The sequence below is a fragment of the Pleuronectes platessa genome, chromosome 8, assembly GCF_947347685.1.
Source record: "Pleuronectes platessa chromosome 8, fPlePla1.1, whole genome shotgun sequence".
NCBI lineage: Eukaryota > Metazoa > Chordata > Actinopteri > Pleuronectiformes > Pleuronectidae > Pleuronectes > Pleuronectes platessa.
Window position 1 is genome coordinate 22282936 of NC_070633.1, and position 26682 is coordinate 22309617.

At 43.5% G+C, this 26682-nt stretch overlaps 1 protein-coding gene across 4 annotated transcripts in view; it reads right to left on the reverse strand.

Moving 5' to 3' along the window:
• Positions 1-1354: 1354 nt before the first annotated feature.
• The window catches only part of enox2 (ecto-NOX disulfide-thiol exchanger 2), a 159721-nt gene continuing 134393 nt past the window's right edge, over positions 1355-26682 (reverse strand). For all 4 annotated transcript variants that reach the window (XM_053429423.1, XM_053429425.1, XM_053429421.1 and 1 more), the window contains 8 exons: positions 23714-23820; positions 19297-19411; positions 16783-16970; positions 14339-14479; positions 10392-10448; positions 9437-9542; positions 7570-7655; positions 1355-2133 (listed from right to left, as the gene is read on the reverse strand). In XM_053429423.1, coding sequence (XP_053285398.1) covers positions 2002-2133; positions 7570-7655; positions 9437-9542; positions 10392-10448; positions 14339-14479; positions 16783-16970; positions 19297-19411; positions 23714-23820 — 932 coding nt within the window. In that variant the 3' untranslated portion in view covers positions 1355-2001. The remainder of the gene's footprint in view (positions 2134-7569; positions 7656-9436; positions 9543-10391; positions 10449-14338; positions 14480-16782; positions 16971-19296; positions 19412-23713; positions 23821-26682) is intronic.

The following is a 26682-nucleotide window of genomic DNA, read 5'->3' on the forward strand; positions in this document are numbered from 1 at the left end:
ATAGAGGAGGAGAAGGAGAGAGGAAGAGAGGAGGAGGAGAGAGAAAGAGAGGAGGAGGACATCAGGGATGATGGAGGATGTGTGGTGATGCACGACTCCACACAAAATCTCTCTCGATCCCATGAGCATCATCCAGTCGGCAGGAGACTGAAGGATTTGCAGTTTCTCCTCCATCAGAAACATCCTCATCATCAAACCACCATGAAGAAGATGAGAGGCAGAATTCATCTGTGCTGTGACCACATGTGAAACTAATGCAGCAGCAGCATTCCCTCTTTCTCCTAATCACACTGGACAAGCACCTAGCGACTAAGTGGGCTGGAGGTTTTGTTCTGTATTTAACATGGAAACTACTCCACCACAGATAGTTCACTTTCCATCCATGAAACCTCCTTCCCTCTCAAACCGCTGCATTAATAATGGATCCACGCGGACGCAGGAGAAGCCTTGTATAGGAGCTTGTAGGCAAAACATACTCCTTCCATATTATTAATTCAGGTACAAGGACGATTTTGCTGCCGAAGTGCGTGAACGCTAATATTTCAAATGCGATGCCCGTAGGAGACGGAGGAGGCCAATGAGAGCAAATCATGTGTAATAACAAACCTTTGTTTCCCAGAGCAGCGGGGGAGAGAGCTCCGCCGCCCAGCCGCCCAGTGGAGGAGCATTAACAACACTCGACTGGGCTTTCAGGAGGAACCTCAAATCCTGGCAGCTCGCTATCTGGAGAAGGTGGAGAAGAAAACTCCCTGATGGAGGGTGTTGTATAACCTCTGAATATATGGATCCAGGCAAGCAGCACACAAACACATACACACACGCAAACAGTTTGTGACACACACACACCAACTGCCTCGCCAAATACACGTCATTAACATGATCCCCCAGGTATGTTTACCAGTGATGTGCGATGTGGCTGTGCTTCGCCTGTAGCCGGAGAACTGAGAGCCACGCCCGATTGTGTATTCAGAAACACAAATACACTTATTTAAGGTTTTAAAAACCGGCCTTGATTGCAACAAGAAGTTGACATTAGTATAACAATTCTATCCTTTGAGCAAGAATGGGCACAAACCTAGAAAGAGAGCAGTCCTTTTCAATTCATCAGCTAATTGTTTTTTCATCAAGATTCATGAATTATTCGGTGGGGAACTTTGCTTAAGATGTGAAAAAAATGTTCTTGCAATGTTCAAAAAAGTGAAAACAAATTTGCTGGCCCATGTCTCACCCCCCCCCCCCCACCAGTAGTTTTAAGGAATCCTTCTGAAAACAGACTCTTAAAAACATAAAACAAATAAACTCCCAACAGTCGTATATATTCAAACATTATTTTATAATCAAAAATATCATCCAAGCATTTACAGTGTATTACAACAAATGATCCTATGCAACTGTTAACAGCCTTTACAGGAAATGAAGAAATATATCAATTTTTTGATCTATGATACAAACCAGCAACAGCGAAAAGAGGAGAGGGAATCGGCCGAAGGGTTTCTGAGGTTTCAAGTGTTGAGCTCGACCCGGATGAGCCGCCCCAGTTAGCCCTGTGGTCCTGGCCCCACGCTGACACCACACAGAGCCAATCACAGGCCAGGAGAGCACAACGTCCCGCCCCTGTGGGTGAGGGCGCCAGAATCCTCCAGTTACTGTGGCACTCGCTGCTCTTCTGCAACTCCCACTGAGTCGCTAGGTCCAAGAATGATTTCCACTTAGCGACGTAAAGTTCAACCTCATAAAGTCTTTGTCGCTATGATTGGATGTCAACACTCCCGTCTCCATTGAAATGTCGTGTTTATAAGTCTCTTCCTCCGAGTCCCTGAAGTGCTCACGCAACATTCCTGTCCGATCTGAGATCTGCGCTCAGTCCGATGTGTCCATGTACAAACAGGACCAGTCCACAGACTTTGATATCTGGGGGCTGCATATTGTTTCCTTCACATCTCGCCAGAGTCTCCACGTCTCGTTGTCCGCTCCGCGTCCCAGAAGTGTCACCGGCAGCGGTTATGTGCTCTTGATGCCTTGGAAGCCGCAGAAGCTCCAGCGTTTCTCCAGACTGGCCCCGACCCCCGTCAGCTCCTGTCTGAAGGTGCAGGGCAGCCGAGACAGAAGAGCCTCCACCTCGCTGGTGTTGATCTGCACAGACAGAGAAACATCCACGACCATTAAAACCGATTTGTCTGTTATTCCTGTTCTCTGGTGGAAATAAGAGCTCACAGAGAAATTTGCCACTGGTAATTAGAGACTGTAAATGTGTCACAATAATTATTATGATTGACAGTCCACGATACACAATAAAGACAGTTTCTATCACGAGATGGAGTAACTCGTGTTGTAGCTTTTGTTTGATCACGAAGAAACTGAACCAGAGACTCTCTCTTCAAACCACAGAGCTCTGGTGGTTTGGCCTTCAGGGTAAGTTGAACTTTATCAGTCAGATAAGGTGCGAAGACGCCATGTTGCCATTTTTATCTTTGATTTTAGGACAAAGTGTCACGATCGATGCTCGCTGCAGTGCACACGGCCGATGGACTGTTCCATTCAATTAAAATCCTCCTTAAATTCAGTCCGGTCCTCCAGGGATCTGGTTTGGGTCCCTATTATAATCATCTAATTACTATAAATTCCACCAGTGGGGAATATTGTTCAGACATAGAGCAGTCGATCACTGAGCCTGAGCAGCAGCACCGTTAGTTTCCTAAAAGCTGCTGCTGCTAGGAAACTTATAGGAGAACTATAAATCTGGACTAAGAACCGTCTCAACGATCTGGAGAAGTGGACAAAGGATCAGATCTGGAGATCAGATCTTTGAAGGATCATTCTGGCTTTTTTCTCTTCCAGGAAATAGAAATGTGGTTTATTCTGCTCTTGAAAAGAAAAAATATTAACATCTACACTCTGAAGATTCTCAGTCATCCAGGTCACGGGTATTCAGGGAAGGTTTAAGTGATGGCAGACGGCCTCAGTTGTAGATACATTTCACCTCCGATCCAAGAGGCTTCTTCAGTTTCACCTCTGGCGCAGTCAGGTGATCTGAATCTAATGTGGACTGAGCTGAATGTCTGCTCTTAAAACTCCAGCTACAACTACAGCTACAGCTGTAAACTCCCTGTGAGTGTGAGCCATCAAAAAGAATGGCCCCCACTAAAATAAGCTGTTGACTGGTCGGCCCTGTTTCAAAGACTCTGCACAGGGAAGCATGGAACTCTCACATGGGTGGAGATTATCCTGTTGGTCACAAGTTGCCTCCACTCAGATGAGGAAGAAAGTGGAAAGTGAACAACGTCGGCACGCTGCAAACCATCTTTCAATCTAAATAGAAAATGTTTTAATACGCCCGTAATGAAAAGTTGGAAGTTGATGCTCGGAGTCAGTTTGTAGTTTTGTTTCGTGTCCGCAATTCAGTTTCATAAATGGACGCCGCCCTCTAGTGTTTAACGCAGGGAAATGCATTTCTTTAATGACCTCAGCTACGGGTTTGGGTTCAGTTTTGCATATGCAGAAATATAAGGGACAAATAAGTTTGCTTTAAGATTTACTGTTAAGGCAAATTGTTACTGATCAAATATTGATTACATTATTGTCATTATATTTATAGACACCTACAAAAAATGTATTGTATGTGAATGTAATTATAATCTCTCGCACATTTATTTAACTTAAACATTATTGAAATTCAAAACTGTCTGAACAAGTTTACATTTAATTACACAGTATAATTACAAAGTTGTATTATCGTCAATGTCAACCAACAGAGGCAAATGGAAAAGCCTTTGAGCTAATACGTTTTTTATGCTAACAAAGTAGATTTGACCGAAATCCACTATAAAGTACTTTTGTCTCCTTCCTGCTTTCTACTACAAACATATAAAGTGTAAATATGTTGTTATAAAATATGTGTACGATTCTTTCTCTCTCCACTAGGTCCTAAGGAATTTAACTCACACTCAGATCGCTCACTCCGCTGCAATCAGAGAAACGCAGTGTGAGTAAATTCATGTCGACAGCCCAGCGGCCACCTGACTGAGTGTAATCTGTCTCCCACCACTCGTGAGCGCTCAGGATCATCACTCAATAGAAATCCTGAGGTGACAGGAGGAGAGACGCACACTGTACTCGCTGCTGTCGACAAACCGACACAGTGACTCGCATCGATGAGTAGACTGTTCAAGAAGAAGCTCGGTGCCGATGTCAGGATGCATTGAGGTCCATCACGGAGAAATTCATTCTCATTACACACAATGGAGCTGTGTTTGGAGCCACCAGATAAGCAGGGACGACCGAGGCTTGTTGTTGAGGCGTCTTGCCAATGATATTGACAAAACTCTGTGGGCTGCTTGATGTGTGTAGTGGAGAGTGTCGTGGGAACAGATGCACGGGCAAACTCAGACGCACACAGACAGACAAGCGGGGGTGTACACACACGCACACACACACTAGAAAGAAACACTTAAAAGGCATGAGAGGAGACAGTCACTCTCTATTCTTTGTGTGAGAATGAGTAAGGGTATTGATGAGCACATGGAAGGGTTGTTAAAGAGAACAGTAATTTCTTGGGGGCAACCTCGTGGAAGTGTAGAGATAAAGTTTTGGCAGATAAAAAATGTATTCTTCCACATAATGAGTAAGTTAAGAAAAGCCTGAAGTCTGACGCCAGAATTTTAATGTGTCTTGTGTTTGGTCAGCGACTGTAACTGTAAGACGAGCGGAGACATCTGCCAAATCCCCGGAATGACGTCCTGTCTGGGGCGTTCGCCAGAAAAGGACTATTAATCTTCGAGGAGATGACATTGAACGTTGGCATTTTGAGAAAAAACCTGTTATTCCTCCTCGGAAAAGATGGGGATGAAAGAGCTGCGGTTTGCCAGACAGAGTAGAGAGTGAGGGTGTCTGTGGAGGGAGGCTGGTGTTTGGCTCCAGGTGCCAGGACGAGGGATCTACTTTTAATATGTCACATTATCAGGGGAAATCACACAACTAGTCTGATACAGCCAGACAAATATAGCCGTGACATTTCAGGCCAGAAAATAAAGAAAACATCAAAGTTTAACTTGAAACATTATAGATTTTTGAGGTACTTTGGATTCTGCATCTACCAAATGTATAATTAGAGATAATTATGATGCCGCGTGAGTGCGACTGTTGTATTTGTTTTTCTGGGAGAATGTTTCCTCTGCTGTGCTGAGGTCGAGGAAGAAAAGCTCAATAGCATTTAATCAAATCCAAATCTAGTAACAGGAAAACAATCCTTCCAATCCACAGCCGAGTTGCTTCACTTTGAGGACTAAACAGTTTACTCCTGGTCACTCGAAACAATTCTGCAGAGAGCACATTGACCTGTTTCATTTGGGCCGTTACAGATTTATCATTAAAACCCTGCCAGTGATTTCTGTCATTAAAACCAGCAACAGTCGGCTAAAGAAAGGCTGCTACCTAAATGTTGCCATAGCTCTCGGCTTATAAGACGGAGTGGAGTGAGATAAAAGCCGTAAGAAATTCATTAGTGTCAGAACTTAATTAGAGTGTAAATTCACTGACTGAGAGCTGGAGCCAGAACGGAGCCGATCTCTGGTGAAGTCTCTTTAAAGGAGTCGTTTAACCAACAAAACATCTGAGTACAGACCTCATACATATCAATGAAATCTTAAGTAATTGCAAATAATATATATTTATACAACTATACTACAATGCAGTTTGGCAATGCATGACGTCAGACCATTCGAGGTGAATGAGCAGTGTCTCGGTTGAAGCCTCCAATGCATAAGTGTGAGTGCAGCATTACAGATGAGTGATCAGTGTATTCTTTCTATGACTGTGTTTGTATTTGATGACAGCCTTCATCCTCAGGGGCATTAAGAGCAGAGATGCTCTATCATTCTTCACTAATGTTTCTTTTTCAGCCGCTCTTTGCTGGAGGGCGTTTTGTTGCTGCTCTCCCTGTTCCTCTTTAAATCCATCCACAGGTTCTCTAATAGGTTCAAGTCCGGGAGACATAGTTGGGTCAGGTCATTGCTTTAACTGTTTTCTTCTTTAAAAACTCTTGGGATCAATGTTCTATTGGAGAAGTCCTCTCGTACAAAGCTTCTTGACACGGGGGGACATTGAGCATTTGGTGATACGAGCGATCATAGTGTCTGTAGTGGTCCTGGCCGTGTCCACACCAAGCATAACAAGCTCCATCTGATCCAAATAAATTTATTCTGGTTTCATTTGACCGAACTCTGTAACAAGAAGCTTTGCTGCCAATATTTACAAGGCTTCTTCTCATGTTCTCTGGCAAAATTCAATCTTTCAGTTTTGTGCCATATTTTGTGTGATGGTTGTCTTCTTGGACGCCCTTTGTAGGCCTGACACTGTGTCCTTGACGCAGTCTGATCATTCACCAAAACAGATTTCCACAGATGAATCTGAGGCCAAGTCAGAAGCACTTAACCATCTGTTTTTCTACACAAGGTCGTGTGAATAGAACATCGCTGCGTGGAGTTACTGCATCTTCTGTTATTGGTCGTATGGCTCGTCCTCTATCTCCAAACCACCGCTGAAAATGTTTTTCAACTTATGTTCAGCAGCTCACTGAGGTCCAGGCATCTGAAGGAGGTCTCACAATCTGCTTTCTGCATTGAGGTTGTACTTGGGGCCCTAATTTTTGATTTGTCTTTAAATTATAGATACGATAAAACCTTACAAAAAAAAATTATAAATGACTGTAAGCTGGTGGAGTTAAATGACTGTAAGCTGGTGGAGTTTGAGTCATTTAAATGCCCCATGAAATGAAAAACACATTTTCAGAGGTTTAAAAAAAACAAACATAAAAGTATGTATACACCAAAGCTCCTGTCCTTTCTCTCCGTTTGATGACTCATCCTCCCATCAGATGCGTTCACTCATTTTGCGTCCAATGACAAAACCTCTTTGAAGTTTCCAGCCCCTCCCTGTGGCTGACAGTCAGGGACCGCAGCTCAGGGACCGACGCTGTCTGATTCATCCTTTCCATTTCATTTGCGTCCTCGGTCATAAGTGAAGGTGGTGGAGAGGAGTCCTCAACAGCAGAGAGCAACGCTAATGAACAGTTCTGAGCTGAGCACACTCACTTCTGTAGGTTACTGTAAAGACCAATGAATACCCTCAACAATTTCCTCCTTGGGTTTCTATCTTTACCGGAAACATGTAACTTTTCAGTCTTATTTCCCAGTGGTGTTCTCAGTTCGCTTGAATATGACGCTCTTCTTCTCTTTCCTGCATTGGTTTGATGAGAAAATCTTCACCACTTTGCAAAATACCAAACGATTCCTTGCAAGTGCTTCGGCTTCGACGAAAGAGCTCTTCTGCAAAAGGAATCAATTTTTATGGAAAGGGCCGGAAAAGCATTAAGGAGCTCTGCTTGCATCGAGGGGCTCCGTCTCATCTGCACAGGACGACTCTGGCACACAACAAGCCCATATGTCGACACTGTGTGGGGGGTAAGTGGGGGGGGGGAGCTGACACAGTGACTGCATGGGTGCATGTAATCGAGAGTGATGCTGAAGACCAGCTCAGCTAATCAACTGCACCGTGGAGGTTTGGATTTGTTACCTTGGTGTCCAGACGCTGCAGGTAGGAGCAGATGTACTCGATGCTGGCTCCGAACGGGTGAACGTGCAGGAACGTCGATATGATCCCTGAAGAAGAAACACACAGGAAAAAAACATGAAGAGTTATTATTGCAAGGATGAGTCACACACTTCCAGTTCCTGTCACCTGTCAGACATCAACAAAGGATGTTCCCAACGCCGCTTTATCTAACTCCTTCTCCTCTGACTGAGTGTAACACCGTCCTCGAGTGGCTTCTCCCCGAGTCCCAGCTCTGTTAAGAGCCTCTTGTATATTGTGGCTCCAGATTAGAGGGAGTGTTTAATGACGGCTTTGATGCCGTTGTCTCTCATCAAAGCCGCACTCTCCCCCAGCTCAAACAAACATCTGCCATCAGCTCGCAGGCGGGGCCAGGAGAGAGATAATCCTCCACCTATGCTTACTAATAACCACCTATAGAGCATCGAGGGGCCAACAGCTGAAACAAACACACAAAGTGTTACTATTACCAGGCCTCCCATTGGCTCAACACTACAAGCAAGAATACGACGACCCCTGGAGACATTTAAGAGAAAAATACCCTAAGATGTCACCTGTGAGAGGTCAGTCAGCACGTGAACACAGACCATGAGCTCACCTGGAGTCCAGATATCACACCAAGCTGATTTATTAGCATGAATTCACCCACGGCAGGGGTTTTCCTTCCTGTGCTGTTCTGCTGTAAAGAACCAATGACCCGCTCACAGACAGGCACTTAACTCCAGACATGTTTTTGACATTTTCCAGAACGTTTCCTGCCAGTCCTCTAGTAAAATGTCGGACTGAGCACATGTGAGAACACAGCAGGAAAGTTCACGATGAGCGAGTTTGCGTGTTGATGTTTCTAACTCACGACAAACCTAAACAGGAAGAAACTAAAACAATATAAATATCTCAGGATGGAAAAGTAGAACACGTAGATGTTGCCCCGAAAAAGATGTCGATGAGATTCAGGAGCTTTTGGTGCCGATGTGCTCTAAACAGAAACTTGTTATCTCCACAGTCCTGCCTCCTGCCTGCTCCACCAAAGCTCCGCCCCTCGCTTTAATGTTTTCCTGTTGTTGTGAACCTAGACAATCTCTCTCTCAGTTTATGTGAGTTTCAGAGCATCACAGCTTCATTACAATTAAATATCTTACTAATAAAAAATGAACACTAAAAACTTTCAGAAGACAACAAACTACAGACTCCTCTTCGTTTTTTATCGAGTGTGATAATACAATTTTCCTGAATCTGATGGAAATCCCACGTTTATTACTCCTCTGTGACTTTAAATGTGCAGCTCATTCTCAACATTGGTAGATGAGATTCCCCTTTAAATGTGATATATACACAGGATTGAGTATATTAAAAAAGGAGGCAATAACTGTGTTTTATGTTACGATATCGTGGAAGTGGTTCTGTGATTGCTGTGATCTGACCATATCTGTTTTGGTAGCTGGTCCTGTATGAGCAGTTATCCTCATTTGTACAACTAACGGCAATCTCTGCACTGACTTCACAGATATCACAAAACAATCCCTGGATAAAGATGAGTGAAGTGGTCGAATCGCAGTGCGGCTGTTTGGAACCGGTAGAAACACTTTGGCCTTTTGATCTGTTCATGTGACTGGTTGCACCATGTTGTTCGTTTGAGGCCAACTGGCACATGAAAATGTTTTTCATTTCCATTTTGTTCTTTTGTTGTGCATACTCCCAAAACCCGCAGCTCCTACAAACCACATCGCACAGAAAACAGAGGAAATCCATTGTTTTGCTTTCATGTACTTTCAATGACAGTTGGGAATTTCACAGGTAAAAATAACAATAGTCCAGAGCTGTGTGAACTCACCCACTAGCAGCGCTTCCCTCTCCGAGTGGACGGGACTCGGTGGACTCCTCTCCGTCGGACCTTCCTTCTCCTGACTGCACGACACCACCGTCGATGCAGTCGCTTCCTACGCAGCCACAGACACACACACAAACAGACACACACACAAACAGACACACACACAAACAGACAGCGAGTTACTTTAAGTGAATCTGCAAGCAGCCACGGTTTGACTGAGGCTGACGTGAAGTAAACAAGCTTATATTTAAAGCTGATGCATGGCTCGCAATGAAAAGACAATCACACACAAATAAGTGGAATGATCAGAAAGTTTCAGCGCCAACACATCAGTGCGGCGAGACAATGAGGATGAGGATAATGAGGCGAGGGAGAAGATTCAGCCAGCAGCTAGAATTCTGACAGAGGATTGAAATGTACAGCGCACACACACACACACAAACAAACACACACACACACACACACACACACACACACACACACACAGGGCGTAGAGACGAGTGCGAGACAAACAAACAGAAGAGACTTGGAAGGCACATGACCAAGCTGTGTGTCTCAGATCTCTGACAGGTGGCAGAGTAAAGCCGGGGGAATGACAGAGGACTTTCTGTCCGTTTGTTGTCCTACTTTGTGTTGTGTGCACCGGTTCCACTGATGGTGTTGGATGCCTGGTGGCCTTTTCCCTGTTTTTAATCTATCAATAACACCCTGCGAGTGTGTGTCATTTTGTGGGCGTGCAAACATATGCAAGTCATTCAGACTTTATGACTCCTTTATTTCCGAGCCCAGTCGTGGCCGGGTGATTTATTCGGTGAGAAATGCACTTGCGGTGAACCGGCCGGGACTTGTTATGATCCGTCCCCGTCTCTGGAGGAGGTTATTGTGGCAAGTCAGGGGAGGATGAAGAAGAAGAGGTGGAAGAAGAGGAGAGGACGAGGACACAAACAATATCACTTACACTGGTTTGATTAGCGCTCTCCTCCGCGCCTCTGTCGTCCTGCTTCGCCTTCTCCAGCTGCGGCACATTAGAAACACATGAGGGATAAGCCAGAGAGAAACAAGCTCAGAGCTGATGTAGTGGGGGTGTGAGGCTGTGCAGAGTGTGGTGTGCAAACACAGACAAACACAAGTGTTGTTTACTCTTAGAATAATGACCAGAAACGTGCCGAATTGGAACAAATAAGACACGGAGCTTCCATATGGATGCAATCAACTCTTCTTGAGGCAAAACATTTGGCCTTTAAATATGCAACAATGGACGACCTTGTGGATTCTGCCGTCTTGGAAATGTATTTGCTGAAAAAATAACTGAATCAACAGCAACTTCATGAACAGTAACTTGCCCATCGGAGAAAAGAGACAATTTTCTGCCTCTCCTTGTTTTAAAGTCATCTCTTGAGTACCTGAGGTTTTTCTGACCAAAAAATAACTTGTCTGAAGACGTGACCTTGGACTCTGAAGAGATAAAATACAGAGCTAAACTGTAATTAGACCAAGTGATGACTCTGAATCTACCACTTCTACACTTGAACAAGTGAGTGCTTATTAGTCCTCACTAAGCAGCTGTCAGACTTGCAATGAAGTTCATTTTCCTGAGAGGCAAAATGTCGGTGTCAGACTTTTTTTAGATCTTTGCCAGCTGGGGCGAAGTGATGACGTTTCAGACTCTGGACATATTCACAACTGAAAGTAAGAGGTGCCATACATGAAGAAGATGCTGACTAAGATATCAATATGAAAAGAAAAATTACATTTGAGAGGCCTTGACGATGACAGTGTTCACGTGCTGTAAACAAAACATGATTTCAACAGAGGGATGTACAGTATATACGCCATGTTCTGCAATAAGTCAAGCTGATCGCCCTCTGCTGGACCAAAATAAAAACTATTTCAGTTGTTTCTTTTGGTTTTGAAGCATTCAACTTCAAATTAAAAACTTCAAAATGGTTTCACTGGTGTAACTTGGGTTGAGCGGGTACAAGCTCATTCTCATATACCGCCAACTAACGGTTTTCAGTTAGCCAAGAAAGTATTCTGCTCACTATTCTCAGTGCAGGTGGATAAAACTAGCTCCTATCGTCTTTGCTGTTGTTGCTCGGTCAGATTAGCTGAATCCTGACTTGTCATGTGTTGACAGCATCATCACTGGTTTGTGCTGAGGTGATGATTTTGTGTTTGTTGCCTGAGCGTTTGAGGCTTTTTGTTTATCCTGTACATGAGCTCTAAGCTTCTCAGGGTTTTGTGCTCTGAGCACTCTTCACTCACTCAGACTCAGAGCCCAACAGAATTGAATGTGCCCATAATTACCACTTGTGCCTGAAGAGGCTTCTGCTTAGCACAAGTGACACAGCCTTGCTTTTCAGAGTGTAAATTTTGAAGGCCACTACAGTTTGCATATTTCATTTCATCCCACGTTCCAACAAAAGTTCAAAACTAACTTGTGCAAATGAGATGTCGTTCACCTCGGTCTGAAAGCAAAAGTCTTTCTGACCGGCCACAATCAAAGGTGAAAAGCCTCTTGTTAGTGACGTTAACATTTTGCACTGTACACACAAAAAACAGCTGGGTGGAAAATTGGAGCTGATGTGAAAAGGTCAAATATTCCTAATGTCACACTTCTCCACACCAGCTCCTGCACTACGTGGGCATGAATGTTGGCCACTTAGAGAGAGTTACACCTATGTCGGGGAGGCAGAGAGTTCGATATACTGCAGTTTTCGGATTTTGGTTAAATCACACTGACGCCTGTAGCTTGTTATATATCATCACTCCTGTCCTCCAATAACTACACTGTAAAACATCATATTGAATACAAGATTCTCCTTCTTAACTTTAAGGCTTCTCCGTACCTCAGACCTCCTTTTTACCTACACACCTATTCAAACAATCTTCCACTTCCATCCTCGGCACTCCTCCTCCTCCTCCCATCCGCTTATCATCTCTGGGGTCCAGAGCCTTCACCTGTGCAGCCCCTCTTCTCTGAGACTCTTTTACCACTTTCTCTTTCCGCCTCAAAACACACCTTGTAGACTAATTATTATAATATAATGTCTTCTGTGGCTCTAAAGGATGATTCCCTGATGTCATCATTTCTCTGATCCTGCCTTACAAACTGTGGTATGTACTTAAAAAGACACATCCACGAAGCACGAAGGGTAAAATACCAATGCTGTAAGGAAATAAAAGAGACATAATCACTAGATCAATCAAAAATGAAAAACAACTGCTAGTGGCAGCAGTGAAATACACACGGAGATAATGATAAAGGCGTTTGCTGCGAACATAATGGTAATAAAAAGGTTAATGGCTCCAATGACCTGCACTGAGTCGATGAGGTAATGTGTGGTGACAGCCTGGCGACAGCAGGGACACTGATTGGACCAGTGAAGGAGAACTGATGGCGTGGAGAAACCTCCAAAGTGAACAAATGACAAATCCACGTCTGCGTTACACGACGTCTGTGGTCGGCTTGTACGTCTCCGAGCAGAGAGACGCGCAGCAGCTCCCCACCTGGATCGAGAGCCTCTTGTTTGTGTTATTATCCAATTTAATAGGTGATTGAACCTGAGGCTCATTTAAATGACAGTCCTTCCTCTCATTACACCGAGCCAGAGGGAACATTAACAAACATTAGAGCTCGGATTCTGGGAATAAGGGACAACACCTGAAACATTAGCAAACACAACGAGTCAAACGGAGAAAAATTACACCTGAAGCTGTTTAACAAGATTGTTCTGCACTGAATTTAGCCGTGTACCCTTGTAACCGTGCAGCACAACACTAATCAATATGAGACGGAAGTTTGTTGGGGGGGAAAACACTCGTCGGTGTGAGCAACACATTCAATCAAATAACAAATGTGATGTCCTGATGAAAGAATAATGTAGAGGGAGTGGCTCTAACAGAGGATGTGGCCTTTAACGGCTCGGAGGCGACACCAGTCTACAAGTAATATCTCCCCATCTGGTGATCCCATTATTACTCTGTGTGCATGGTGAGATCGATACGATCGCTTAGTTTCTGCCGCTCTGTCAATCCAAACAAAATGACCGCTTCGTGTGATGCCGGCGCAGACGAGGCCCAAAGGACAAACCGTTCAGGAGTGAGAGTAACATAAAATCTCTGTTTCAGAGAAATGAGGAAACAACTGTGGTCATCTTAATGTTCAATCTGTTTCTACTCAGGGAATGAATGGATATCTTATTTCTTTTTTAAATGAGGATGAGGTGAGAACGTGCTGCTCAGAGGACTGGATGAAAAAAAAACAGGAGATTGAAGATGACGTAAGACTGCAACTGGGGATCAAGAGGTAGAGCGGGTCGCCCACTAACTAACAGGTCAGCGTAGGGCTGGGCGATATGACCTCAAACAAACAAATAAATAAATAAGGCGAAATATTTAGGCTATACACGATATATATTTCGATATTTTGAAATCTCCTCTAAATCACTCTACAAATGTTAAATTCATGAAAGTCCACATATATGAATGTATGTGTGCAAATGGGTGAAACTGTAAACTGTCCTTAAATGTTGCTGGACACTAAAAACTAACTCACACAAACACCTCAGAAGTAAATAAGAGAAGTTAGACGGATGAAAACAGCTACTTTTGTGAGAACTGATGAGCAAAGTTCTAAAACTGTTCAAATTACTGAGTCATTTTCTCAAACAAAAACCACATATTACAGCAATCTCTTTCTTCACTGACAATTCATTTCTACATCGTCTCCCCTGGAACTCATCTTGAACTCATTTCTTTCTTATTAAAGTTTAAATTACAAAGTTTTCACTCTCAAACAAACAAAGTAACCCAGTAAAAAAAAAACGTTCTTACGAAACAAAACACGTTCGACTCTTCTGAGGAACCCAGCAGGCCGGGGTGTGTGTTTTCTGTGGAGCTCACCTGCATCAGGTGTGTGTTCTGCAGGTTCTCCAAACCGTCCTTCAGCGTCTGCACTTGGTTCTTCAGCTGCTGCTTGTCCTCCATGCTGTTCTCCAGCTCCACCTCCCGCTGTTTTAATTCGTCTCTCATTTTCAACAGTTGCTGCAAAAGATGGAAAAACAGTGAGCCACTAATGTAACAGTGAACTAAGTAACCGTGACGCCGCCGACCTCGTACACACACTGCTTTGAAAGATGAAGAACAATCCGTCTATTGTTTTATTAATATTTAGCATGTAATCCCTGCGCTTTCAAAAAAACAATTCGACACCGGAATGAAGTGACAAGATAAGACACTTTTATAATTTTTTTCATCATGTACAGAATGTGTCTGAGGGGAGCAATTTTCCACATCTTTTGGAAAATTACATACTGTGCAAAGGTAAAATATCACAAGAGAATTAACACTCATTTGCGTTTTATTCTTGCTTTGGGTGATGTGAGAGCTGGCGTTGAGAAAGCTTTGATAGATAATTTGTCCTGTGAAGTTTATCTGCTAAACACAGATGAAACGATTCGCCTCCTGCTGCGTTAATTTCAATGGAAAAAAGAAGAAGACGCCCTGAGAGTCACAGGGGCGTTTTCACAGCTGGGAGTTTTCACCTGCTCTGCTACACTAGTTATTTTTTGGTTTATTACATTCACTTTATTCCACAAAAGAGGAAAACAAGTTGTAAGTACACGCTGATAGGATTCCATTGCAATTTGTGTGACTGCGTGATACGACACATGGACCCTGCCAAGAAGAGGTTTCCAATTTCCTTGTCTTCCAGTTCATTTAATCCCTTCACCTAATCTTTTCATAAACACAGCATGGGAGATAGAAACTGGGAAGAGACGTCTGCAGGCAGCGTGTTAATTTCATTAAATGAAAACTATGACAACAAAAATTTACATATTTTCACAACTGAATAAGAAGCAACTTTTGAGAATGAGAACTGATGAAATGTATTTCATTTTTAATCCACGGCTTGAAACTAGTGACAGACGGACAAGCTGCTGATTAGTAAAACAGTTTCTTAAACTCCCCAAGGTATCTCTTGTTCAGAAGTGAGAGACACAAATGATTTTACTTTCTTGAAAGAAACATATTCATGGGCCAAATTTATTTACTGAGAATCAGACAAGAGACAGGAGAACTATACAAATATTAAGCCAGCACGCAGACATTCAAAGTTAAACTACTATATCTATCAAGTGCTGTGAATAGGTGAAGGTAACATTAACGTTACTTTCAGTCACGGTTAGTGTTACTATCAGGAGGAGTGAGTTACAGGATTAATGGAGATGTTCCATCCAACCATCCTCTATTGATGTTATGTGATGATACGGCGTCTCCTCTTTAACTAAACCCAGAGAATCAACAGTTTTTTATTGAACAAGTGAGTGAGTCCAGCTTCTGAGTAACAGCTTCAGGTTGCTGCAGCATAGACATCTGGATTCCAAAGAGTGGTTCTGTTCAAACAGGAAATACTAACAGAAGTAAATGAGCAGAATAAGACCTTCAGCCGAGGTGACTGTTAAGATGGCGACAGATGTGGCCTCAAAATGCATTAAAATGTACACGTCAGTGGCTGAAACTATCAAAAATCTAAAGATTAAACTCCTAAATCCTACTTATGAAAGCAGGATTTATTGCAGCATTGTTATATTACATCTAAAACTAAGCCAGTGAACTGTATTCTAGTGTTTCGGTTCCTATTTATTTCTTAATATAACACATTGAACGTGTAAAAGCTGTTGCACTGTGAAAACACAATTGAACATAGGAGCAGAACATTGTTGTTCTGTCTCTGTTGTTGTCAATAAACCCAATCACAGTTAGTTATACCGACCGCTGAGATGGGTTTAATTTGAAAAGAGAAGACTGAAAACATTCTCTGACAGCGTTTTGTAGGAAATTCAAGGCACACTTTCAGAATACGACAAAAAATCCAATAGTTTTTTATTCTCTTTCTTTGAATAAATGGGCTGAAATAGTTTTAATAACCTTGGGCTCGTTCCAAGAAGTATCTATGCACTCTTTGAAACACGGCACACAAGCCTCCGATCTCAAGTAAAACCAATTCCAACTGCGACTAAGCCTTCCAATAACCACAGTAAATCTGAAAATATTATTTTTTAGTAGCTCTTCATAAAAGTCTAACAGCTGTTCCAGACATCTGTACTTTTCACGCCTGCTCCCAGATAGCTCTTACTTTTCTTTTAAAGTGCTGGGCGGGTCTCATGAATAAATGACAGCTGAGGTTTTCATTGTGCACGGGGAAATTTAACGGGTTCATCTGAGCAGCCCTGTTCTTAAAGAAACCTGGTGCCTCACAGAAATGAATAGGAGATTAAACTAACTGTGGGATGAAGGACTGTGGAAGAGTATATCTCTGTGCCTGTGTAATATATTAGTAATACCTTCTGCATGCCTTGCAGAGCCTGCTGGAGGAAGCTGAGTTGCTGGGAGTGCGTGGTGTCCTCCTCGCTCCTCATCGGCTGGTTCTTGCCCTGCTCCTGTTTGAGCAGTTCCACCTCGTTCCTGTAGGCGTCCAGCTGGCAGCGCAGCGAGTCGTTCTCCTCCTTTAAAGCTTCTGCTTGGGATACACCTAGAAACAGAGAGGTAAAGACAGTATATAATATGCTCCTTCTTTATCTGTGGTCCTATTCAGACCTGGTATCAACATCCAAAATGAATCATGATTTTGGTCCTTTTTTCCAATGTTCTCCCCGACCTGGCTCTTCTGTGAAAATATAACTTTTTCCCCCAAAGTGAAAATTCTGTTTCACTGTGATATTTGCAGTCCTGAGTGAATTGCTCCTCGTTCATTTGAGTTTCAGCACAGTAATACTGCAGAGGATCGTGAAGGGGTCGAGCATTATGCATTCAGATTCAAACTGTAATGGCAAAATGTTGGAGTTCATTTTTACCTCATGCTCATTCAAAAAGGCCAAAAATGTTCTCTTGATAGAAGTCTGCTGATAAAAATATCTCAGCTGTTTACTCTGGGAAACAGTGTTTCAGGCAAAGATCTTGTCTGTCTAAATTAGCCAAGTAGTAGGATGTGATGTGGTGAGAGCTGCACACAAAACTGTTGAAATAAAATTATTTCTGTAACCAATGCTCTGAATTTGCTGCTGCTCTGATTTGACCCTTTTCTACTTAGAAGCAGTGGCTTCATCTCAGGAGTCTTGTATTATTTATAGCCTCCCACAATCTTTTCAAATTTTCTAACTAAAAAGAGTCCAATTTCTCAAGGTGCGATGTTGTCAGGCCACCAGGAAACTGTCATTTGAATACTCCCACCTCAGATAATAAAACAACTCCAGTATATTAACGCAGACCACTGGAAGCGGTGATAATCCACAGAGTTTTGTCCGAGAGCTCTTTACTGCTCATTTTGACCTGACCTATTGAGCAGAGAGAGGAGACAGTGGGAGTTATTATTACATGAGACCTGCTCAGCTCCACAGACGTCCGGTATTATCAGCTCGGCTCTCCCCCCTGTGGACCTCGAGGGAAAGCTCTTAGGGAAAGTGCAATACACCGACTGGACTTGGGAGATAAGCCCCATCTTGTGCCAGTCTATGCAAGTGTGTGTGTGAGTGAGTGTGAATGTGAATGTGCATGAAAGCGTGTCTGGTTAGGTTTCGTGTGGGTGTTCACGAGTGCTGCCTGCAGTCTATCATGGAGGAGCATTGGCAGTGTTAATGAACTCCTGCTGGGGGAGTGTGTGTGCTTCCTCGCCGCGTTAGCGTGTACTTTTCTCCCGGCAAAATGAAGGTTCGAGGTGAGGAGAGTATTGATCTGAGAGCCTCATCAGCTCCGTGTGAGGAGATGTCAACCGCTTGGCTAGATTCTGAGCAATTCCCCTTTTGTTACATAACATCGACCTGCAGGTATCCGCACACACGAGCGCACACACACATACGTGCACACACACACACAAACACACACACACACACACACACACACACAAACCTTTAGGTAAACAGTCTCACATATGAGCAGTTTCCTTTGCTTTCTATTCTGTAAGAGTCAGACGCAGAACATCGATTGACTCTTCGAGAGGCTGAAGTCATAACACAGGTGTGTTCAGCCGCGCTGGTTGATGTGTAAACATGCCCCTTTGCTTAAGGGTTAGTGAATAAAGGGGTGTAACTGTCGGCTTGTTAACACATTTACCAGAAGTGTCACATTAACACCCGTCACCTCAGCCAATGCTGCAGCATCCAGTGAGATGACAGGTCCTGAACAGCAATGCCAGTGACTGATAGTTAAATAGCAAGTCTGCTATTTAGAGCAGCGGCTCTCAGGAGCTCAGGACTGTATTTACATACATTTGCATGCTGATTAGAGGAGCTGTCAAATTAGCAAATGGCAGAGATCACAGTGATTAACAGGAGAGAAGAAAAAGTACATGACAAACGCACAACAACACGGAGAGACGGCAAATAACACAAGATGAGCGATAACGTGGCGCTCGGTGGTGATGGTTGTAGCATGTTGCCTTGGCGACTTCTCCAGGCTTATTATAATGGGAGTTGAGGAGTTAGTGGCCCTGTTGGTTTGTGTTGCTTCAGCAAACACAAAGAGACTCCTCTGAGGGGGAAACACACGTTTATGGCACTTTAGTTGGACCCCAGTCTGAAATTAGACGGCAGCTGGCAGCTGTGGACAGACTCCCACTCAAACACACACACACACACTAATGAGTTGTTGTGTGCACTCACAGGGGTGGACCTGGGTGGATGTCGTTTAGCAGCTTCTCTCAACGTCAACCCGGTAAAGCCTGTTTGTTGTACGCATCTTGATACACTTCGAATGTTTTTACTTAATTTATGCGAAGCTGCGAAGCTACCTCTCTGTTCATCCTCTGGAGATGTTGATGTCGTTTTGACAGTAAGTGTTGAACTGGGAATGCGTTTACATACCCGAGTCCTCGGAGTCTTTGCTGTCAGGCATGTCTTCCATATCGTCATCCGACATCTCCATCTCCTCCTCTCGTCTGATGCCCATCAGCTGCTCGTTGTGCATGTTTCTAATCTCCTGAAAAACACAACAGAAAGACGGGCGGGTCAGATCTGCAGCATCTCACGAGGGGATGCACATTTTTACAGGTGCCAGGGCGAGTAGTATATTATCAGTGATGCACCTCTTTGATCCCACTGTTGTTGTTATGCATCAGGTGTAAGGGAAACTTAGATGAGTGCAGAACAAAGGAGTGTGGATGACTGAAGATGAAAAGGATGGTCTCACAGACGGGGCTCAATTCCTCCGGCATAGCAATAGGGCAGATGGCAGCACAAATTTTGCCAGACCCCACAGTTTTGTACTTCCCTTTTCTTGTTACTTGGATAAAATGCAGCTTAGTGAGTATAAAACAAAGACGACCACGGCTCCAACACGAGCTGGAGCAGATCCAGGGGTGGGGCCAGGGGGCACCAGTCCCAGCTGAAATCTGATTGGCCTCTAAAGTGCCCCTGTCCTGCCAGTAGTCTTACGAAAAAACAACTAGCAATGCATGGCTGTTGGACGTATAATTGGCCCCTCTGTAAATTGTGGCCCCTTTTCGGCCCTCCGATTTAGAAACATCCTTGATCCGCCACTGTGCCAAAGCCCTGTAACATCTAGGAACACCAGCATAAAGAATGAAAAACCAACCTTTCCCGTTTCATTTCACCATCACAGAGAGACTCGCTAATGACTACATCTGTCGGGACACCAGGAACCAGAAGCAGGTTTCAAAGCGGTTTAAAGATCAAGGACAACACAGTGAATTGGTTTGGCTGTAAACGAGACCGAACCCTTCCGGTCTGTGTCGAGAGAGAAGCAAAACAAACAAGATCTTTGTGATACATTACAAAAATTACGCCAAACCATGGCCATGCTCTCGGTAAGCTCTTTTAAACACCATTCAGTTTTCATTTCCCGTGGAGAGTGGGTGTTTGAGCTACAGTGGTGCACATGTGTCAGGAAAAATATCCAATACTGCAGGAGCAGGAGAGGGCACAGTAAACTACGCTGATAACTCTCTTTTCTTTCAGAGGGCTGAAGGTATATTTAGCACTTTTCCAGTCTCATTCACATTCTTATATTCTTTACGCTGAACTTTATCTGCAGTTCAATATCTTGCCTAAGGACAGTTCATACACTTTGGACTGGAAGAGCTAGGAATCGAACCACCGACCGTTGGGTTAGTGGACGACTCACTATCTTCTGAGCCACATTCAATCACAAGAAAATATCCATGAAATGTGAGTAAACAGCCGGCACTGAGAGATGTAAACGTGGGTAGATTATGGAAACAAATAAATATGCTTTATTTGAACAAAATATTTGTATTTAATTATTATTGTTCTCAAGTATTTATTACCTTATTGATCTTTGCCAATTAACTACTCTACAATATACAGCATCAGAACTTTAACAAAGTGGACATAGGTTATGCAGAAAGAAATCGAAACACGACTGGGTCTGAGGCAATATCATCTTTTCAGGATATACCTGTATGTCCCATCTGCAAAATCTAAATTAGCCCCGTTTACTGTGTTTAGTTTCTAAAGTGGTTCATGTTGTGAGATTCTTTTCCTTAATTAAATGGGAGATTTTTACTTTAACAAGAAGGATTTCCACCAATCACAGCCTGCCACTTCTCACGGTCAGAGGTCATTAGGGTAGATTGACAAGGACCTAACGTTTACAATGATAAATAACACAAGTCGAACAGATGGAGGATATAGTCACTCTACAGTTTAAGTACACACTGACCAGTGGATGGAGACATAGGTTTCTATCAATTCAATATTCATAACAACAGGCTGAGAAATGCACCTGAAAAAAATCTAAAGGGACCAAAAAGTAAATAAACTTCACGCCATCTGTCAGCTGACGTTATCAGCCTGAGCCCATGGCGGAGGTCAAACAGGTACTCTACACACGCAAACGCGTGCACACACGCATAGACACACAACCATATGGTGTTTGTGTGTGTGTGTGTATATGGGGCCAACCTGTGCACGCTAACACGTCAACTGCATACACATAAGCATAAGAACACTGATGGAGGGAGGCAGCTGTTATCCGATTCTGCCCGGGAGCTGCAGCTTCTCAACACTGCTGCTTGTTCTTCTATATTTCACCTCCCGGCCGGAGAATCATACTGAATATACAATATGACTGAGAGAAACACTGGCTGTCTATTTGATGATAAACTTCCCCTGAGCAACTGCACTTACTTACCTATGCTCTTTACACTGGCCAGTGGCTGCCGGTCCTACACACTGCAGCCTCTGAGGCATGTCTACAGAATTTGATCGATGTGAGATCAGTGATCCTGAAATATTTTAACGGATCAATATTGGGTGAAATAACACAGATCAAAATCAGATTGTGTTATCGCTGCAGTCTGCTGTGTTTTACTTCCCTCCGCCTGCTGGTGTTTAAGAGCCGGGCTCCACAGTGCAACAAACCAGTGAAAATAAGCAAATATGAGTGTGAAATATTAGTGAGGGTGAAGCTGTCGGCCAAAAGTCAAGTGTAAAACGATCACAATAAGCTGACGCTACTGAACACTGTGGAGCTGATTGGACCTGCAGTGTCAGGTGATCATTATCTGCAGGTTCTTCTCAACACATGAATCGTAATAAAATAGAAATATTGTCTATGGGACGATCAAGACACACACACACACACACACACACACACACACACACACCGCACATACACACTTTTAAAGTTTATCCTCACTGCCATTATAAAGTGTCAACCAGCTGGATGAGAAGACAAAAGAGACTACAGAGAGAGTTTGAACCACAGCATCACGTAAAAGATTTTCTTCACTGAAACATTTTTCTGAATGAGTACATTTTCGGCGGCCGAGTGTCCACCCACAGTGGATTGCTGGTCATGCTGTACTCCCTGGTGTGTGCAGTGTTCACACAGAGGCTCTACAAAGGAAGTCTGAGAGAAAATGGAAAGATCCCAGAGGCCTCTGCCATCCACAGTTCTTAGTGCATCCTACTACAGCGTATATATAAATATATATATATACAAAGAGAGAGAGAGAGAGAGAAAAGAAAGAGAAGAAAGCGATTCTCAGTTGAGTGGATTCCTGAGAGACCCTCAAGGTCTGAGCAAGGAAAGACAACATCACAGAAGTGGTCTTTACCAACGTCACACAACCAGTTGTGTGCTTGCTGTATTTGCATATAAACACGCATCATTCAGCCTTCTACACACTCACTGAATTCATGCTAAGAGGCTTAGACACAAGCTATTATAAGCATTAGTTCGTATAAACAGCTGCTGCAGTTGGAGGGTTAATGCTCAGATTATTTGGGACTATTTTCATGAAGCTGCAAAAGCTGTGCATATAGAGAAACATATTTGATTTCCTTTTCAACACCTACCTGTCAAGTTGCTACAGGTGCTTCTGCTGTGTGAGGTTCTTGTATTACTGTGTGTGTGTGTGAGAGTGTGTGTGTGTGTGTGTGTGTGTGTCTGAATCAGACTCTAAATTAAACCGTGAGCTCCTTTTTTTTTTATACAGAGGTTCAAAGACACTTACCAATCTGACATGATCATATATGTTCCATTAGACCCAGGACGACAACACACTCCAGACCCTCTGAGTGCCATATGAAAGTGAAGCCCTCACTAACCCCAGGCCTGGGCAGATTCTCTTCAGATAGCACTTAGAAATACCATGAACAGGTTGACTGAGGGTTTTTCAGACACACGCCAGACCCTTTATTATTACACACAACCCATCATCATGGTGATTAAAACTCCATTAGGCAGAGAAAATGGTGAGCAGATAGTGGATAGCAAAAAAGCTGGCAGATTTGAAAATGAATATGCTTTTATGATTCATTTTGTTTAAAAAAAAAAAAGAATAACATCTGCAGGTGCAGGGGGAGAAGGCTTGTGCAGATTTACCTGTGTCCCGGACCCCCTGTGCTATGGAAAACTCACCTATCAGCTCGCATCCATTCACCAGGGAAGGCAATGGTGGAGGAGGTGGAGGAGGGGGAGGAGGGGGAGGAGAGGGAAGGAGAGGGAGGGAGGGGCTTTGGGCCTGGGAGTGTCTGGATCTTACACTGGTGACCAGGCACCTGCTCTCCATGCTGGCTTCAACCAAAGTACTTACTGTAAGGAGGAGTTTGTTCTTTTCACTTCTCATTTGTGTCACTTAAAGTGTCAGAATGTGGCCTCTACTGTGAGCAGTCTTACAATCAGTGGAGAAATAAATAGCCTTCCATTGAGACGGATGTAGAAGAAAAATAAAGAGGAAAAGTCTAATTTTCCATTGATCATGTGAACAACAGAGGGAAATCAAAGTGTACCAACCTCGGCTTGTTTGTGCCACATGTCCAGGTTCTTGCGCTGAGCTTTGGAGAAATGGTCCCATGCCTTTTGTTTGGAAGCAGCTTGGAATACAGACACAATCTGTTGAACTGTGGCGGGATGCAGGGAAGGACCAGAGACCATCCAGAGACAGAGAGAGAGAGAGAGACAGAGGGCAGGTGGGAAGGAGCAGAGGAGTGAGAAAGTGGAGTCAACTAGGGATGTTAAGAACTGTGTGTGTGTGTGTGTGGTGTCGTGTGGTGTGGTGTGGTGTGGTGTGGTGTGGGTGTGTGTGTGCGTGTGTGTGTGCGTGTGTGTGTGCGTGTGTGTGTGTGTGTGTGTGTGTGTGTGTGTGTGTGTTCTATGTGTCTTCTAGCGTGTGATCTACTTACCGGCTGCTCCATGCACATTATTTTGTGGTTGGTCAGATGTGTCCCACATGCAAAACTTGACTTCAATAAATCATACATTCTTGCAACATACCGTACTTGAATTATATATGACCAACTGACTCATACAGAATAAAGACCTTTAAAGATGTAGTTCTGCTACAGCTGACCTGACCTTTAATAGCCAGGCTGGTGGTTCGGCTCCACAGCAGAGATGGCAGTGATGATCTGTCAACCACCTTCGTTCAGACTTGAGACCGGTTCAGATTTTTAATTCAACTACTGATATTTATTGGGTGTTTGGCCTTTATTGAAAGGACGAGACAAAGCGAGGAAGACAAGCAGCAAAGGGCTGCAGGAGACCTCCATCCTCTGTATGCTGGCTGCCATCACTAGGAGGTGAGCTAGCTGGTGCCCAATGACTCCCGATGATCCTGATGATCCTCTGACCTTCATTCGTTTGCCATGATGACAGTGGCGTTTATTGTTTTGAGCGACTTGAAACGAAATCTGGTCCAGCTCCGGATGAATCTAAATCAATGAATGGATTCAATCAGCACTCACACCCAGGTCAAATGATTCTGCAGTTGACTCAGGTTTTAATCGGCTCAGGCTCTGATCAGTGGTGATGGGAATGGGAAACCCGGGCGGATATGATAATTGGTCAGACAATGAGACGAGAAAGTGCCTCAGTTGTACATAGCACAAGGGGGGGGGGGGGGGGGGGGGAAGAAAGACAAACTCCCCTTCTATCAATGGGAAGGGAGCTCATTTTATGTCTTTTATACAGCATGTGTAAAATGCTAACATGCCAAACATATATTGTGAAAGTGGTAATGTGCCGCTTCCCTTCCCTACAGCAACCGGCTGGTAGGAGCCTTGCCCAAGGACACCTGTTTGAAGTAGCACAGTATGTTCTTCCCTGTGCAGATTTGTCTTTTCTTTAAAAAAAAATGCACTAAAACAACCTTCAGTCCTCGAAGGTTCCAGCTCCAGTAAAGTTGTAACAAAATGACAAAGAGGAGAAACTTTAACTTGACCTTAAAAGGATTGCTCTGGTCGTACGTGTGATGTCTTTGAAGACAGCTGCTGTCCGTCTATATGTACCTTGGCAGTTTCTGTATGTTGTCATGTGTGTGGCCATGCAGGCCTGTGTGGGTGGTCTGTGTATCCCAGGGGACCTAATGTAGACGAGAGGAGTCAATAAGACGGCCAGCTTATCGTGTGTGTGTTTGCTGAGCAGAGAGAGCGAGACAGAGAACACTGCAGGGATCAATAGCATCTTCCCTGCACCCTGTAATCTGAGGGAGCAGGTCGATGGGGAAGGAAGAGAAGAACAGTGCAGGCACACTTTCAGAGCTGTCAGTTTGTATGAAGGTAGGTATATTATGCACACACGCATTTGTATTCCACGTGTTTTCAAGATGGTAGAAAGAAGCTGAAATAAAGCTTTTCAGTGAGGTTTTTGGATTATTTTATATTTTATTAATTCCAATGTTTTGAAACGTACAATTTGAATTTCCGGCACCATTATGGTCGATATACCAATATCTCAAAACCTGGGCACACAACCATAGACTCTATATGAAGATGAATGGCAAGACTACTCCCTTTAAGCTGGGCCAAAGTGTCCTGATCACCCCCTGGTGGCTGGTTGCAGTATAGATCTTAGTATAAATCTTCCCTCCTTCATGTTAGTGGATGGCACATGGACCAAATTAAAAAGGCAAAGAACATGTCAAATGCCGTCTGTCTTTTTAGGTAGTTCTTATCACACTGATGTTTGTTCAGGTATTGTTTATTTCTTTAAGATAGTTATTTGGTAATATCTAAGGGAGGTGAAATTTCATGACTGACAGCTGAGACTGACTCCTGATTGGACCTCAGGGAACGGACTCTTTAATCACAAAAAGTACTGCACAGTCACAACTAGGGGACTCGCCAGTCTGAATTTATGGCATTCGGACAGAGATGTGTTCCCAGTTGAAAGTGACCTCATCGAAAATTTCGCTCTGTGTTATCATTAAATGACCAGTAATGCACCAACAGAGGGAACCGTGTTTCTCTCACCAAACAAAACAGCCACACATGTGTGTCTACACCTTATGTTTATTATCTACCTAATAAACAAAATAAAATAAAAAACTGGGATTTTCAGTTTGTGTTTGAGGATGTTTACATTCCATTTAAAATGCATGTGGTGGGATATGTGGAGACAAAGTGCCGCAGGCTGTGGTGCAAACCAACAGCTGCTCAGCTGAAGCTGCCAAAGGTTGGAGCTGTAGGAGCAGTTTAAGTTGCCTTCAGGCTTTTATAAACCCAAATGAGCTAAGCATGCATATACTCAACACGTTCGGCCTTTGCTATAGTAATACTTTGAACGTGCTGGGCTACTTAAGACTTTAAAATGAAGGTAAACTGAGTAGCTCTGATCTCTGGGCTTCCCTTTATCCATGCATGTTAAAAGGTATATCATTATTTTGATCCCTCTGATTTCTAGGACACTTTGTTTCATGGATGGAATGAAGGAGGAGCAGGAAACCACTGAAACCTCACAGCGATATTCAGGATGTCATGTTTAGG